Source organism: Bufo bufo, chromosome 3, assembly GCF_905171765.1.
Source record: "Bufo bufo chromosome 3, aBufBuf1.1, whole genome shotgun sequence".
In the NCBI taxonomy this organism is placed as follows: domain Eukaryota; kingdom Metazoa; phylum Chordata; class Amphibia; order Anura; family Bufonidae; genus Bufo; species Bufo bufo.
Window position 1 is genome coordinate 106,173,285 of NC_053391.1, and position 17,357 is coordinate 106,190,641.

General features: G+C 45.2%; 1 protein-coding gene across 2 annotated transcripts in view; it reads left to right on the forward strand.

Moving 5' to 3' along the window:
* The window catches only part of SPAG5 (sperm associated antigen 5), an 82,903-nt gene that overhangs the window by 37,548 nt on the left and 27,998 nt on the right, over positions 1 to 17,357 (forward strand). The window contains exons 11-13 of one of the 2 annotated variants that reach the window (XM_040421797.1): positions 7,448 to 7,582; positions 10,933 to 11,005; positions 12,918 to 13,065. In XM_040421797.1, the coding sequence (XP_040277731.1) occupies positions 7,448 to 7,582; positions 10,933 to 11,005; positions 12,918 to 13,065 (356 nt within the window). The remainder of the gene's footprint in view (positions 1 to 7,447; positions 7,583 to 10,932; positions 11,006 to 12,917; positions 13,066 to 17,357) is intronic. The other variant, XM_040421798.1, reaches the window with a different exon arrangement.

The window sequence follows — 17,357 nt, forward strand, 5'->3', positions numbered from 1 at the left end:
CAAAAAATGTGGAATTAAGGGGTAATTGAAATAGTTGAAAAGTTGAAATAGGGCCACCAAGGTGATATTAATCACCACAATCCAATACTCAAAGGATAACTGTCGTATTTATTATTTTTTTTATTGTAGCAGCCGCCACTACATTTGCCCTCTAAATGTTGGAGAAACCAGTTGAGATATTATGGGCATGCCAGGGAACAGTGCTATTCTGCGAGTCCTGTGAGGGAGTCTTCACGCACCTGTTATGGTACTTTCACTCTAGCGGCAGGACGGATCCGACAGGCTATTCACCCTGTTGGATCCGTCCTGCCGCTATTTCGCCGTGCCGCCGCTCCGTCTCCATTGACCATAATGGGGGCGGACCTCCGGTGCAGTTCGCGGTGAGAGGCCGCCGGACTAAAGTCAGACATGCATTACTTTTAGTCCGGCGGCCTTTCGCGGCAGGACGGGTCCGACAGGGTGAATAGCCTGTCGGATCCGTCCTGCCGCTAGTGTGAAAGTAGCCTTAGGTGTTATGGGAGGAATTTATCAAATGATTTGTGCCAGTTTTGCGATACATAAGAGTTGCAAATTTTAGCGCATGCCATATTTGTGCAAAAATGTGTCACTTTTGTTATCCGTTTTTAAAATTGACACAAACTACACATATATTTCCCTGCTATGATGTATATTTCATTTTCTGTCTTTAAGACAGACTAAAAATGTGCCAAATTACTTTAGTTTAAGACTGACTTTTTGAACATCTCAACTGAGAGATGAGTGAATTGATTGTAAGCAAATCAGATTCAAACTGGAAAGGGAGAAATATCAGATATACTGTAGCTGTGACCATGTACGATCAACTAATTTCTATTGCAATGGATATTGGCGTAATGCCTGCAGTTTTCATTTTAACTGGTTTCTCCAGCCATACCATGTCTGTAAACCTGTGCAATACCTTGTACCTACTATGATATCAGCAGTGGTCCGCTACAAAGGGGCTCTATGCATTGATTATAATATACTTAGAAGTCTAAGGAGGAGATTGATCAAAGCTGGTGTAAAGGAAAACTGACTTAGTTGCCCATCACAACCAATCAGATTCCACCTTTCATTTTTCAGAGCTCCATTGGAAAATGAAAAGTAGTACGTGATTGGTTGCGATGATCAACTAAGATAATTTTACTTTTACACCAGTTTTGATAAATTTTCTTTTGAGTCTTTAGATGTCCTTTTATACTCTCTGTAAAATCCTTTTTGCATTCGTTGGGGTACACAGACGACCATGGCTATAGCTGCTGCTGCTAGGAGGCAACACTAAATAAAATAAAGTGTTAGCTCCTGCTACCTGCTATATCCCACCTGCAGATACTGAGCTAATCAATTTGTACACAAGTAGTAGGAGCAGCAAGGAGAAGCCGATTTGAAGTTAAGTAGTAGAATGAGGGCTGTAGATGGGTCAGAACCACGGCAAGTGGGAGCCATTAGAAAAAACAAACTGCAAAACAAGTGGTTGGGAGCTGTATCCCCCAATGAACATTGTGATAAAAGGATTTTACAGGCGAGTACAAAAATCCTGTTTTCTTGCACGTCTCATTGGGGGACACTGAAGGCCCAGGGACTTTCGGAAGCGGTCCCAGAGGAAAGGTTAGAAAAAAAAAAAAAAACTATAGCATAACCAGTAAAGCTGTGAGCGGGAGTCATGCCATATAGAAAGGATGGACAGTGGACTGACAGACCTGCAGAACGGAGGTACCAACAGCATCCTGCCAATGATCAACCTTGCCCCACTGATGTATACTGACCAGAAGGCCTCCCTAATGGTGGAAACTACACTGCTCAAAAAAATAAAGGGAACACTTAAACAACACAATGTAACTCCAAGTCAATCACACTTCTGTGAAATCAAACTGTCCACTTAGGAAGCAACACTGAGTGACAATCAATTTCACATGCTGTTGTGAAAATGGGATAGACAACAGGTGGAAATTATAGGCAATTAGCAAGACACCCCCAATAAAGGAGTGGTTCTGCAGGTGGTGATCACAGACCACTTCTCAGTTCCTATGCTTCCTGGCTGATATTTTGGTCACTTTTGAATGCTGGCGGTGCTTTCACTCTAGTGGTAGCATGAGTTGGAGTCTACAACCCACCCAAGTGGCTCAGGTAGTGCAGCTTATCCAGGATGGCACATCAATGCGAGCTGTGGCAAGAAGGATTGCTGTGTCTGTCAGCGTAGTGTCCAGAGCATGGAGGCGCTACCAGGAGACAGGCCAGGCTATCAGGAGACGTGGAGGAGGCCGTAGGAGGGCAACAACCCAGCAGCAGGACCGCTACCTCCGCCTTTGTGCAAGGAGGAACAGGAGGAGCACTGCCAGAGCCCTTCAAAATGACCTCCAGCAGGCCACAAATGTGCATGTGTCTGCTCAAACGGTCAGAAACAAACTCCATGAGGGTGATATGAGGGCCCGACGTCCACAGGTGGGGGTTGTGCTTACAGCCCAACACCGTGCAGGACGTTTGGCATTTGCCAGAGAACACCAAGATTGGCAAATTCGCCACTGGCGCCCTGTGCTCTTCACTGATGAAAGCAGGTTCACACTGAGCACATGTGACGGAGTCTTGAGACGCCGTGGAGAACGTTCTGCTGCCTGCAACATCCTCCAGCATGACCGGTTTGGCATTGGGTCAGTAATGGTGTGGGGTGGCATTTCTTTGGAGGGCCGCACAGCCCTCCATGTGCTCGCCAGAGGTAGCCTGACTGCCATTAGGTACCGAGATGAGATCCTCAGACCCCTTGTGAGACCATATGCTGGTGCGGTTGGCCCTGGGTTCCTCCTAATGCAAGACAATGCTAGACCTAATGTGGCTGGAGTGTGTCAGCAGTTCCTGCAAGACGAAGGCATTGATGCTATGGACTGGCCCGCCTGTTCCCCAGACCTGAATCCAATTGAGCACATCTGGGACATCATGTCTCACTCTATCCACCAACGTCACGTTGCACCACAGACTGTCCAGGAGTTGGCAGATGCTTTAGTCCAGGTCTGGGAGGAGATCCCTCAGGAGACCGCCCGCCACCTCATCAGGAGCATGCACAGGCGTTGTAGGGAGGTCATACAGGCACGTGGAGGCCACACACACTACTGAGCCTCATTTTGACTTGTTTTAAGGACATTACATCAAAGTTGGATCAGCCTGTAGTGTGTTTTTCCACTTTAATTTTGAGTGTGACTCCAAATCCAGACCTCCATGGGTTGAAAAATTTGATTTCCATTTTTAAATTTTTGTGTGATTTTGTTGTCAGCACATTCAACTATGTAAAGAACAAAGTATTTCCGAAGAATATTTAATTAACTCAGATCTAGGATTTGTTATTTTTGTGTTCCCTTTATTTTTTTGAGCAGTGTATAATGAGCCTGGACTGTGCATGAAAAGAGGGAAGAAGACTAAGAAGTCTGGAGATGTGTTGTGGCACTAATTGTTGGTGCAGAAAGTGTTCCCACCCCGTAAAGGCAAAACAAAAATATTCCAGTATTCCAAAGAATTACAACGCAATTTTCAAGCGGCAACAGACTCTTTAATCCCTTTCTCCATTTGGAGACCAGGATCAGAATGTCCTTGGGAGAAGAGGACTGAGCAGTTGTGTACAGGGTCTGTGGGGACTGTGCGCTGAAGCTCTCTGATGTTGACTATCTTTTATTTGAAGTATGTGGCAAAGTCCTCAGCTGAGATGAGGAGAGGGTGGGGGTGCTGGGAGGCGGAGAAGGGAGTTAAGTGTTAAAAAGTTGTTTAGGGCTGTGGGACAGGGAAGATATGAGAGATGAGAAGTAGGCCTGTTTTGCATCAGCGAGTGAGGATTTGAAAATGAGGAGGGATTGTTTGTATGTGGTGAAATGATCCTTAGAGTGGGATTGGTCAGGTTGGTGTGCCAGGGTTGTCTTTTGATTTTTCGGGTTTTATTGTGGTGTTATATAGGGTGGTGGCAGTATCTAGGTCTTGGAGGGAACAAATGGTAGAGATTGGCAGAAGAGTCAGAAAGCATGCGAAAGTTGAGATGTTTAAGGTTCCTGCGGGGGTATGCTAGTGTGTGGACCGGGGGAGCAGCAGAATAGACCAGTGAAGAGAAGGTGAGTAGGTTGTGGTCGGATAGGGGTAGAGTCAAATTAGAAATGTTCGATAGGGAGCAGAAGCAGGTAAAGATAAGATCCAGAGTGTGACCATCTCTGTGGGTGGGAGCTGAAGACCACTATGAGAGGCCAAAGGAGGGAGAGAGTGATGGGAGTTTAGAGACGGCTGAGTGGCAGGTGTCAATAGGGATGCTGAAGTCGCCCTTGATGATAGTGGGGATATCGGCAGAAAGTGTAGGAGCCAGGTGTTAAAGTGGTCAAGAAAGATGGTGGCTGGGCCTGGGGGGCGGTAAATGACAACTACTTGGAGGTTGGAGGGAGAGTAGATGCGAACAGAGTGTATTTCAAATGAAGTGAGCGTAATGGAGGGTGGCAGTGGGGTTGGGCTGTAGGAGCAGGTGTCTGAGAGAAGACCAACTCCTCCACCATGTTTGCTGCCGGGGCAGTGGGTGTGCGTGAAATGAAATCCGCTATAAGAGAGTGCAGCAGGGGAGGAGATGTCAGCCATGTTTCTTTGAGACCAAGAAATGAAAGTTTTCAAGAGATAAAGAGATCATGAATGTAGGAAAGTTTGTTACAGACAGAGCATGCATTCCATAATGCTCCTGCAAGAGGAACCAAAGGAGCAGGGGTCAGAGGAATGGTTATTAGGTTTTAATGGGTTGCAGAAAATTGTAGGAGGAGATTTGTAGTGGGAGGTAGAGGTGATAGTGGGGATTTGCTGGGGGGGGCCTGGATTTGGAGAGATATCACCAGCAATAAGGAGAAGCAGAGAAAGTGTTAGTAGGTGAGAATAAGAGAGAGCATGAGGGATCTGTGTGTGTTTGGGGAAGGAAGTGTTTTATGTTGCCAAACAGGTTTGTGCAAGCGGTCAGATGAGAAGGTAATATGGAGGGGGAGATGAATAGTTCCTTGCTCGGTGAATGGATGTGGGGGTATTTCAGGAGTTTTTGGAAAAGTGGTCAGAGTAAGATGAAGGAGTAAAACATTGTTTGCATGAACTATTTCTGTAATTACCTTTTGGTCCCGTTCTGGTGACATTCTGGTATAATTCGGTATGTTCACTTAAAGGGTTGCACTTGAAAGATGTTGCATTGTGAATACATTATGAATTAAGTAAATGAACTCCATTGTTTGGGGTAGGGCATTCCAGAGAAAGTGTGCAGCTCAGGAGAAGTTTTGAAGACAGGAGTGAGAGGTTTGGATTATGGTGGCTGTCAATCGTAAGTCATTGGTTGAACGGAGGGCACGGGTAGTATGGTAGACTGAGATGAGGGGATGTAAGGGGTGCAGCACTGTGGCGGGCTTGGTGGGTGAGAACCAGCAGTTTAAATTAAATTCTGTACTGTATGGGCAACCAGTGCAATGACTGGATGAGCCTGGCTGCTGCGTTCAGGTAGAATGGAGTGAGGAAAGTATGGTGAGGTGGAGGCTAATTAGTAATGAGTTAAGGCTGTATTAGACAACCCGATTCTGCCGCTTCCTTCCCAGTGGGTGTGCTGCTTAGGCGTGATAGTGCCACACACCGAGATAGAAATATCAGGTTTAGGTATGTAGGTTAGTAGATGGAGGAAACACCTGAAGTTCAATTTTTGAAAGATTAGGTTTCAGATGGAGACAGGACATGATGTTAAATACAGCATATAGACAGTCACTGGTGGTTTGTAGTACAGCCGGGGTGATATCACAGGATAAAGTGTATAATTGGGTGTTATCAGCAAACAGATGGTAATAGAAACCAAATCTTCTGACCATTTGTGGTGGAAAAACCCCTACAATGAGAGACAGAGGGGAGCAAATAGTGGGAACGTGGTTGGGTCAGAAATAGTATATAAGGCCGAAAAAAGACATCTGTCCATCCAGTTCGGCATGTTATCCTGCAAGTTGATCCAGAGGAAGGCAAAAAAAAAAAACGGAGGTACAAGCCAATTTTCCTCACTTAAGGGCGAAAAAATTCCTTCCCGACTCCAATCAGAATAACTCCCTGGATCAACAACCCCTCTCTAGTAGCTATAGCCTGTAATATTACACTCCAGAAATAGATCCAGGCCCCTCCTGAATTCCTTTTATTGTACTCACCATCACCACCTCCTCAGGCAGAGTCCTGGGGATAAATAGATGATGGGAGAGATCTCTGTACTGTCCTCTTATATTTTTATACATAGTTATTAGATCTCCCCTCAGTCATCTTTTTTCTAAAGTGAATAACCCTAATGTTGATAATCTTTCAGGATACTGTAGTCCAGTGTTTCCCAACCAGTGTGCCTCCAGCTGTTGCAAAACTACAACTCCCAGCATGCCCGCACAGCCAAAGACTGTCCGGGCATGCTGGGAGTTGTAGTTTTGCAACAGCTGGAGGCACACTGGTTGGGAAACACTGCAAGTGTAGTCCCCCCATTCTCATTTTATATACTAACCTTTTATGTGGTACAGTGTCAAATGCTTTGGAGAAGTCCAGATATACGACATCCATTGATTCGCCGTGGTCAAGTCTAGAACTTACCTCCTCATAGAAACTGATTTAAATTAGTTTGACATGACCGATCCCTCATGAAGCCATGCTGATATGGTGTTATTTGCTTATTTTCATTGAGGTACTCCAAGATAGCATCTCTTAGAAAACCTTCAAACCGTTTACCCACGGCACTTACCAGCCTATAGTTTCCGGGCTCTGTTTTTGGACCCTTTTTGAATATTGGCACCACCTTTGCTATGCGCCAATCCTGTGGGACATTCCCTGTCAGTATAGAGTCATTAAATACCAGAAATAAGGGTCTGGCTATGACATTTATTCAATTCTTTTAGGATACGGGGGAGTATGCCATCTGGACCTGGAGATCTGTCTATTTTAATCTTTTTAAGACGCCGCTGTACTTCTTCCTGGGTCAGACAGGGGACTTTTAATGGGAAATTTACTTTTACATTCTGAATTTCATCTGACAGCTTATTTTCTTCAGTGAATACAGTGGAGAAAAAAATATTTAATAGCTTTGCTTTCTCCTTATCGCCCTCTACAACAACACCCTCATTACTCTATAAATGGCCGACACCTTTCCCTCTGAGTGTGAGGCAACAGGTTAGAACTGCTTCTATGCTCAAGAGAAAGTTGGAGGGAAAAATAGCAGACCTGCAATCCAGACATATCTGCCTCCTGTGGACACTAAGCTAAAACTGATTAACTCAGTGTATGCAGGAGGGGTATAGCTGGTAGAAGGAGCTAACACTTTATTTTTATTTCACTTAGTGTCGCCTCCTAGTGGCAACAGCTATACCCACAGCCTTCTGTGTCCACCAATGGATCAAGATAATTATTATTTTTATTATTTTTTACCTGCTATTAGTGCTCTCAGGCAAAGGAGTTGATGTCTCTATACTTGCGTCAGTTTGAAGTTATGAAGGAGAAGATACAATCAGTACTTCAGGAGGCTGAAGAAATCAAGATGGCAAGGGACAGGGCAGTTCTAGAAAATGAAAAAGTGAGTTTATGATGGGTTAATAAATGTCGAACATGCAACCTCTTACCCTGTAGAGATGAGTGAAGGTGATTAAAGAGGACCTGTCCGCCCTCCGGACGTGTCTGTTTCAGTAAATACTTCTTTCTTGTTAATGAAATTGGGAGACACCGCACCAAGGGTATATGCCCAGCTGACACTAGAACAAAAAAGATGTTGGCTATGGTGGGCTATGTCCCCTTCACAGACACTAGACTGACCAGTTTTAGGGCTCATGCCCACGAAATCAAGGGCTCTGTGCCCATATTGCAGACTGCAAATGGCGGGTCTGCAATATACAGGCTTCTTATCCATGCCTCCGCTCCACAAAAGTTAGGACATGTCCTATCTTCGGCTATATCTTGCGAATCACGGACCCATTCAAGTCAACGGAGTACCTTTTTTAAATTTATATATATATATTTTTTTTCTATGTCTTTCTGCTATTTCTTTTCCCCAACTCTTGCAGGTTTTTAGCCTGTAGCAGGGGGTCTTCATTGTGGTCCACCGCTTAGTAGCACCCACTGCAGGCGTGTACTTCAGTACCTTGCCGGTCACCCAGTCCTCCTTACTGCATATACAGTGAATTGCTGGTAATCTAACTGTGGTGCGGGTTTACCGAAGGGGTGACATTGTGGTGCCCAAAGATGCTGGACAGCTGTCCTCCTGTCATTCCATGACCCCCATTTCTCTGCGGGGTTAGGCCACACAGTCTCCCAACTTCCCTCCTGCTCATGGGCCATCCTTTTCCTCCTGCAGGGGATCTCTGTGTCTGCCATTACCTACCTCTCTTTGCGGGGTCTTTGAGTTGGCTGCTCTTTCTTGCAGGTCCTCCTTTCTTACCCTTTAATAGGGACAAAGTGGTTCTCTGTCCTTCCTTCTAAAGGTGGTCTCTCTAACATTGAGGGCATTATCCTTCCTTCCTTCCTTTTGTCCCAACCCTTCCCATACGTGAGAAAATTATCTTCGCTGTTTCGATCTTGGCCGTGCAGTTCTGTCTGACGGAGCAGTTTCGTCATTCAAACTCTTAGTCCTACCGAAGGGTCCGTGCAAAGGCTTGTTGACTAAGTCATCTGTCTCCCAATGGATTCGGCTTGCTATCAGGAAAGCCCACATGGCTAAGGGTCACAACTCTCCCAAGTGACGGCACTTTCTACCAGTCGTCGGACCATCCTTAGTGGTCCAGCATCAAGCTTCTGGTTCCAAGGTCTGCAAGGCTGCCACCTACTCCTCCGTTCACACCTTTGTAAAACTTTACTAGATCTGTTCCCTGGCCTCTGCCGATGTAATTTTAGGTCGTAAGGTTCTGCAGGTGGCTGTACAGTAAGTTGTTCATGTGGTTGTTCCCTCCCTCAGGGACTGCTTTAGGATGTCCCATGCTGCTGTGTCCCCCAATGTCATTAACAAGAAAATTTGATTTTTGTACCTACCATAAAGTATTTCTCTCTGAGTGCATTGGGGGACACAGATCCCACCCATCTATCTTATTTCCTGTCCCCAGGCTCTTATTTTTGGTTCTGTTTCGTGTTCAGGACATGTTGGTTTTCTGCTTGGTTGTACAGTGTATGTCTCCTTCCTACTGCTGTGGACACCAACTGCTCACTGTTTGTTTGCGGTCCACAATACGGGCATGGAGCCATTAAGTCTGTGGGTATTAGTCCTAAAACTGGTCAGACTGGTGTCTGTGGAGAGGGTATAGCCATGTGGGCAGAGCCAACACCTTCTTTATTCTAATGTCGGCCTCCTAGTGTCAGCTGGGCAATAGTGAGTTTGAGGGGAACATACATATTTGTGTCTATTTATTTATTTTCGTCTCGTTTTATACAGGAGTTTCTAACTCAGCTTTTCTTGATTGCACAAGGAATATGATTGCATTTTTATCTATCGACATATCCCACTCACGGCAGTATTCACACCTATCTGGATGCAGTCTTGGGCTACTTTCACACTAGCGTTTTTGCTGGATCCGTCAGGGTTCAGCAAAAACGCTTCCGTTACTGATAATACAACCAACTGCATCTGTTACGAACGGATCTGGTTGTATTATCTTTAACATAGCCAAGACGGATCCGTCATTAACTCCATTGAAAGTAAATTTCTATTGTGGCAGAGAAAATGGATCCGTCCCCGTTGACTTGCAATGTGGGTCATGACCGATCCGTCTTGCTCCATATCCCAGGACAGAAAGCAAACAGCAGCATGCTGCGGTTTGCTCTCCGGTATGAGAACGGAATGGATTTTGGAGCAGTCCGTTCTGTTCAGTTAATTTTGTCCCAATGAATGGGGACAAAACAGACGTTTTTTTTTTTTTTTTTTTTTTTCTTTTTTTTTTTCGGTATTGAGCCCCTATGACGGATCTCAATACCGGAAAATAGAAATGCTAGTATGAAAATACCCTAAAACTGCTGAATACATTTCTCTTGGCCACGTTCCTTAGGGTATGTTCACACACAACGCTTGTGTTGTGGTTTAAAATCGCATCAAAAGCTTCATGGGAAAGACGGTTGCAGTTTTGCTGTGGGTTGTAAAGTGCACCTGTGGTATTTACAGGGGGAACAATTTGGCACATAATATACCAAGCACAGCACTGTACATTGTATAGCAGCTGTGCTTGGTATCGCAGCTCAATCCAATTTTCTTGGTCCTAATAGGGCATATGGGATGTCTCCTTGTCTTAAAAGGAACTTGTCAAAATGAAAATGCTGTAGTTTTGTGGGAAAAGATTCAGCAAAACTTGTAATTTTATAAAAATGTCAAACTGTAGAGAATAAGATATTGGGAAGGGGGGTGGTTATCGTAAGCGTAATTTTTGTATGAACATTTTTTTGTAAATTGAAAATTTTCAGGATAGCATATATGCATTACAAGGCAGTGAGCAAAGGCAATATGAAAAAAAGGAATAATATATAAAAGCATATACAAACATGTCAAATAAAAATAGGATTGTACCCATCGGTGCTATGAGAAGGCATTAATGAGTCATTTTTGAAGGCTGTTTTGCACCAGAACTCAGCACCGCAGGCTGCCCGTTGCGGCTTAGACCACGCACATGGGTAACCGCGAACACTTTAAATAAGCTGCAAGTTTTGCTGGATGTTTTTTCCACAAAGCTATACATCAGTCTGGTCGGCTCCTCCTGCTCTATAACATGCTGCCCGCAGACTACTGCGTTCTCCTAGTGACCGGTTCCCTTTAACGAGACGGCTCTTTCATGTCGTCTCCCTCAGGAGACCATCTACCGTTGAAGAGGCTTTCTTTGCGCATTTGTCATACACCTATGTGAATATTACTGAAATGGCAGAAGTTTTACATGAACATTCTTTTGGTCCTATTAGGTATACAGTCATTTAGAAAGCATTATGTCTCTTCATGAGCAGATGAAGCTGGAGAATTCACGTCTGGGCTCAGGTTTGTTTTATCGATTTTTGTTTTTGGAAAGTGAATGTACATGCGTCGGGTTCATGTGTAATTTGGACCAATCTAGAAAGAGGTAACAAATATCTACTTTCATAAGGACAACATTGTTAAATGCCATTACATGCTCCCCAATAAAGATTAAGGCCTAATGCACACGACCGTGTCCGTTTTGTGCAAATTGAGGATCCGCAAAGCACTGATGCCGTCCATGTGTGTTTTGCGGAATGGAACGTCCAGCCTTAAAGGCCATGTACACCTTTTGGAGTCCAATTTTTTTTTTATGATTGCATTTAACTTATTTTTGGCTAAAAATCATATTTTCAATCGGCCTTTATTAAAAAATATTGAACTATTGAGTCACAAAGGTTTAACTGTGTTTCTAACTGTGTGACTGTTACTTTTACTTTGTGGTGGTCATCTAATTACCATTGTTTCTAAACTACTATGGCTACTTTCACACTCGCGTTTGGTGCGGATCCGTCATGGATCTGCACAGACTGATCCGTTCAGATAATACAACCGTCTGCATCCGTTCAGTACGGATCCGTTTGTATTATCTTTAACATAGTCAAGACGGATCCGTCTTGAAAACCATTGAAAGTCAATGTAGGACGGATCCGTTTTCTATTGTGCCTGATTGTGTCATAGAAAACGGATCCGTCCCCATTGACTTACATTGTGTTTCAGGACGGATCCGTTCGGCTCAGTTTCGCCAACGGACAGCAAAACTCTGCAAGCAGCGGTTTGGTGTCCGCCTCCAGAGCAGAATGGAGGCAAACTGATGCATTCTGAGCAAACTGATCCGTTTTGGACCGCTTGTGAGAGCCCTGAACGGATCTCACAAACTGAAACCAAAACGCCAGTGTGAAAGTAGCCTAAGAAGTCATAAACACTTATTTAAGGACATTCTTATCAGTAAGATAAGGATTGAGCTTTAATGAGTGTTTATGATGTCAGAGAGCAGAGATAAGGAGTTTGTCTGCTCCTCAGATGACGGAAAGGACACATGCAGCTAGTAGAGCATGTCTGCTCTGTACAGAAAAAAGGAATCCATATTGTTAATAAAGACTGATGGAAAAAAAATGATTTTTGGCTCAAAATAAGTATAATGCAATAATAAATAAAAAATTGCCCCCAAATGTGTACATAGCCTTTAAATTGAGTCCTAACCTTGTGGGGCCGAGGAACAGACGTGCGGACTGCATCTTTTGCGTCCCCTCTGAAGCGAATGTGTCCACATCCAACCTGCCCATAATGCGGCTCGGATGTAGACCCAAACCACGGTCGTGTGCATAAGACCTAAAGGGGTTGTGACATTTCAGCAAATGGCATTTATCATGTAGAGAAGTTAATACAAGGCACTTACTAATGTATTGTGATTGTCCATATTGCCTCCTTTGCTGGCTGGATTCATTTTTCCATCACATTATACACTGCTCGTTTCCGGGGGTTATGGCCACCCTTCAATCCATCAGAGCTGGTCGTGCTTGTACACTGTATTGAAAAGGCTCTCTGGCAACCAGGACCATTGAAACATGCATAGGCAGCAGCTCCCATCCCGGTCCCCTTATATCTGCGCCACATCTGTGGTGGGCTATGAGCTGTGCGCTGCGATTGGCCAGCGCTGCAGCAAGGGACACGCCTCATACAAAAAATCAGTCCAGTACAACAGAGGGAGCGCAGACACCGGAGCCTATACCGGGCGAACGGAGCGGCGCCCAGACATACTAGTAAGTGCAGGGGGACCCCTGGGCGCTGCTCTGCCCACTGATATAGTTCGTTTTTAGTTTGTACACTAGTGAAAAGTCCTCTTTAATGCCTCCCTGCAGTTCAGCAGAAATTCTTACTTCCACAATTGTGTGAATTTTCTGACATTTTTTATTTATTTTTTGTTTTGTTTTAGAACTAGAATTGCTAATGGATCGTTTGTGTGCCCTGCAATCTGAAAATGAACAAATAAAAGAGGAAAATTCAGAATTCGAAGAGATGCTCTCCGCTAAGGATTCATCTATAAAACTGCTTGAAAAAGAGCTTAATGAGGCGACTGCGCGGTATGACCTGTCACTTGTATTACTGTTGTAGGTTGTATACAGAGCATTATCTCTTCTGGAGATTTTATTGGGAAACGTAAAATACTTTTTCCTGAGATGGTGCCTTGGCGGTGTTAAACAGCTGCTGCTAAGTTTCTGCACAAATTTCAATTGGTGGCCTAAGCTCTGGGGCACCCTACTACAGGTGAAACTCAAAAAATTTGAATATCGTGCAAAAGTTCATTTGTCAGTAATGCAACTTAGGCTACTTTCACACTAGCGTTCGGGGCTCCGCTTGTGAGCTCCGTTTGAAGGCTCTCACAAGCGGCCCCGAACGGATCCGTCCAGCCCTAATGCATTCTGAGTGGAGGCGGATCTGCTCAGAATGCATCAGTTTGGCACCGTTTGTCCTCCGCTCCGCTCAGCAGGCGGACACCTGAACGCAGCTTGCAGTGTCGGGTGTCCGCCTGGCCGTGCGGAAGCAAACGGATCCGTCCAGACTTACAATGTAAGTCAATGGGGACGGATCCGTTTGAAGTTGACACAATATGGCTCAGTTTTCAAACGGATCCGTCCCCCATTGACTTTCAATGTAAAGTCAAAACGGATCCGTTTGCATTATCATGAACAAAAAAATAAATTTTTTTGTTCATGGTAATGCAAACGGATCCGTTCTGAACGGATCTAAGCGTTTGCATTATAGGTGCGGATCCGTCTGTGCAGATACCAGACGGATCCGCACCTAACGCAGGTGTGAAAGTAGCCTTAAAAGGTAAAACTAATATATGAGAAACTCATTACATGCAAAGTGAGATATTTCAAGCCTTTATTTGATATAATTTGGATGATTATAGCTTATGAAACCCCAAAGTCACAGTCTCAGAAAATTAGAATATTACATGAAATCAATTAAAAAAAGGATGTTAAATGTAGGACCTCTGAAAAGTATGATCATGCCTATGTACTCAGTACTTGGTTTGGGCCCCTTTTGCATCAATTACTGCCTCCATACGGCGTGGCATGGATACTATCAGCCTATGGCACTGCTGAGGTGTTATTGAAGACCAGGACGTTTCCATAGCCGCCTTCAGCTCTTCTGCATTGTTCGGTCTCATGTCTCTCATCTTTCTCTTGGCAATGCCCCTATGGATTCTCTATGGGGTTCCGGTCAGGAGAGTTTGCTGGGCAATCAAGCACTGTAATCCCATGGTCAGTGAACCAGGTTTTGGTATTTTTGGCAGTGTGGGCAGGTGCCAAGTCCTTCTGGAAAATGAAGTCACCATCTCCATAAAGCTCGTCTGCGGAAGGAAGCATGAAGTGCTCCACAATCTCCTGGTAGACGGCCGCGTTGACTCTGGACTTACAGGATAACTGTTTTTTTTTTTTTTTTTTTTTTTTTTGATAGAGTAGGGCAAGTGATAGGTAACAATTTTGCACTAGACTTTATTTAGCCAAAACGTTTATTTTTGGTAGACTGGGGCTGAAATGGCCCTTAGCAGCACTCTTCAAAAGAGCGTTGCTAAGGGCCATCCTTCTCCGATTAGAAAAGACGGGCTGTGCAGCCAGACGCTATGCATCTGCCTCCCGTGCTTCCCTGGGAGACAGAAGGCTGGGCACAGGAGTCTTAGGAGTTAAAATTACATTTATATTCCCCCTTTCTATGCAATCTAATGCTCCGTTACATTCACTGACCTGCGATCCCAGTGATGATAATTCATAAATCAGCCGCTGGAAGTAGAAGCACTGTGCGCAGTGAGCCGGCGGCTGATTCATGAACGTCCCCAACACTTTTGAATGTCCTTTTCCTGACAATCCTCTCCAGGCTGCGGTCATCCCTGCTGCTTGTGCACCTTTTCCTTCCACATAACTTTCATTTAATGTGCTTTGATATAGCACTTTGGGAACATCCAACTTCTTTTGCAATTTTTTTTGGCTTTCCCTCCTTATGGAGGGTGTCCATGATGGTTTTCTGCACAACTGTCAGGTCTGCGGTCTTTCCCATGATTGTGATCCTACTGAACCAGACTGAGCGACCATTTAAAGGCTCGGGAACCCTTTGCAGGTGTTATGGATTAATTAGCTGACTAGGGTTGTTGCAGGTATCGAAATATCAATACCCAATCGATACTTTTGTCCTGGTATCGATACGATACCAGGATTTGACATTTAGCAGCCTAGCATCAGAGAACATGGAGCGCGCTGCTGTCAGCGCGCACGTGTTCTCCTCAGCAGCACAGGGGAGAAGGAGTCGCTTTCTCCCTCCCCCTGTGCCGCTGCTGCCAATAAGAAGAGGGAGGGGCGGGCGCACTGCGCCACCAATGAGGTAACGTTTAATACAAATACAGGTGCCGGCAGCAGAATCACATAGCCGCAATCAGCGGCAGTTAACCCCTCAGGTGAGACACGTAAGGGGTTAACTGCCGCTGATCGCAGCTCTAAGCTATGTGATTCTGCTGCCGGCACCTGCCTCCTGTATTAAAGGTTAATTATCATTGGTGGTGCAGTGTTAAAACCATTGGTGGCAGTGGCCACAGGGTCCTCTCCCTCCCTCCTCATCGGTGGCAGTGGCAGCTTCTGATCGGAGCCTCAGCAGTGTAATCCTGGGGCTCCGATCGGTTACCATGGCAGCCAGAACGCTACTGAAGCCCTGGCTGCCATGGTAAGCTTCCTCCTGCTGTGTGTACTATGCACAGGGCAGCAGGGAGAGTGTAAAGTACTATTCACCCTGATAGAGCTCTATTAGGGTGAATAGGACAAGGGATGAAAAGATCCCAGGTTCTAGCCCCTAGAGTAGCCTTAGTTATTAAATAAAAAGTAAAAAAAAAAAGGATAAATCGCCCCTTTCCCAATCTTGTGCATATATATATATATATATATAATATGAAAAAACGGACAGCACTCCAGGTAAAAGCTAATGGTGTTTATTCACCCATGTGGATGGCAACGTTTCAGCTCATACAAGAGCCTTTGTCAAGCTTGACAAAGGCTCTTGTATGAGCTAAAACGTTGCCATCCACATGGGTGAATAAACCCCATAAGCTTTTACCTGGAGTGCTGTCCGTTTTTTCATCTTCCATTGACGGGGTAAGCTGCTACATCCCTGGACAATAGCACCCTTTTTGTGTTATTCTTCCGGTGCCGCCATTATTTTCTTTTTTTATATATATATATATATATATATATATATATATATAATCATAAATAAAGATATCACATATCGCCACGTCCGAAAAGTCCAAACTATTAAAATATAAAAAAATAATTCCTATGCGGTGAACGCCGGAACAGAAAAAAAAGAAAAAATTTAAACTGCGCGATTCACCATTTTTTTTTTATTTATTTTTTTATTTTTTTTACATGTAATGAGTCCATCTCATATGTTAGTTTCACCTTTTAACCTCTTAAGGACATAGGGCGTACAGGTACGCCCTTGTGCCCTGGTACTTAAGGACACAGGGCGTACATGTACGCCCTGTGTATTTTCGATCACTGCCGTGCGGCTGGCAGTGATCGGAACCCGGTGCCTGCTCAAATCATTGAGCAGGCACCTAGGCTAAATGCGCGGGGGGGTCCCGTGACCCCCCCATGTCGGCGATCGCGGCAAACCGCAGGTCAATTCAGACCTGCGGTTTGCTGCGATTTCTGAAGTTTCTGGTCCCCGCAGTCCCTGACCGCGGGGATCAGAAACTTTATATGCCAAAAAAAAAGTTTTATTTACCCCCCCCCTGCACCCCCGAATGATTTTTATGGTGGCGGGAGGTGCAGGGGGAGGGTTGCGGGCGGTGGGGGCGGTGCGGGATGCGGGCGGTGCGGCAGGCGGGATCGCGATCCCCCGCCCGCCTCCCCTTGTATAATCGTTGGTGTCTAGTGGGGATACCAGGGTGCCAGCACATTGCTGGCACCCTGGTATAAACGGCTGACATCTGCGATGCGATGTCAGCCGTTTAACCCTTTCCATACAGCGGTCCGTACGGACCGCTGTATGGAAAAGGTTAACAGTGCAGGGAGCTCCCTCCCTCTCCCATCGGGGGGCTGCTGTGCCTTTGCAGCCCCCCGATGGGGAGGGAGAGAGCCCCCCGAGAGATCCCCTCCTTACCCTTCCCCGTCTGCGAAGTTCTGAGCAGTACTGAGCAGACGGGGAAGGTTCCCATGGCAACAGGACGCCTCTCAGGCGTCCTGCTGTCCATGGTGCTGAACAGATCTGTGCTGAAAGGCATAGATCTGTTCAGTGTAAGTAAAATACAGTACAGAACAATATATATTGTACTGTACTTTGTTATACAGACATCAGACCCACTGGATCTTCAAGAACC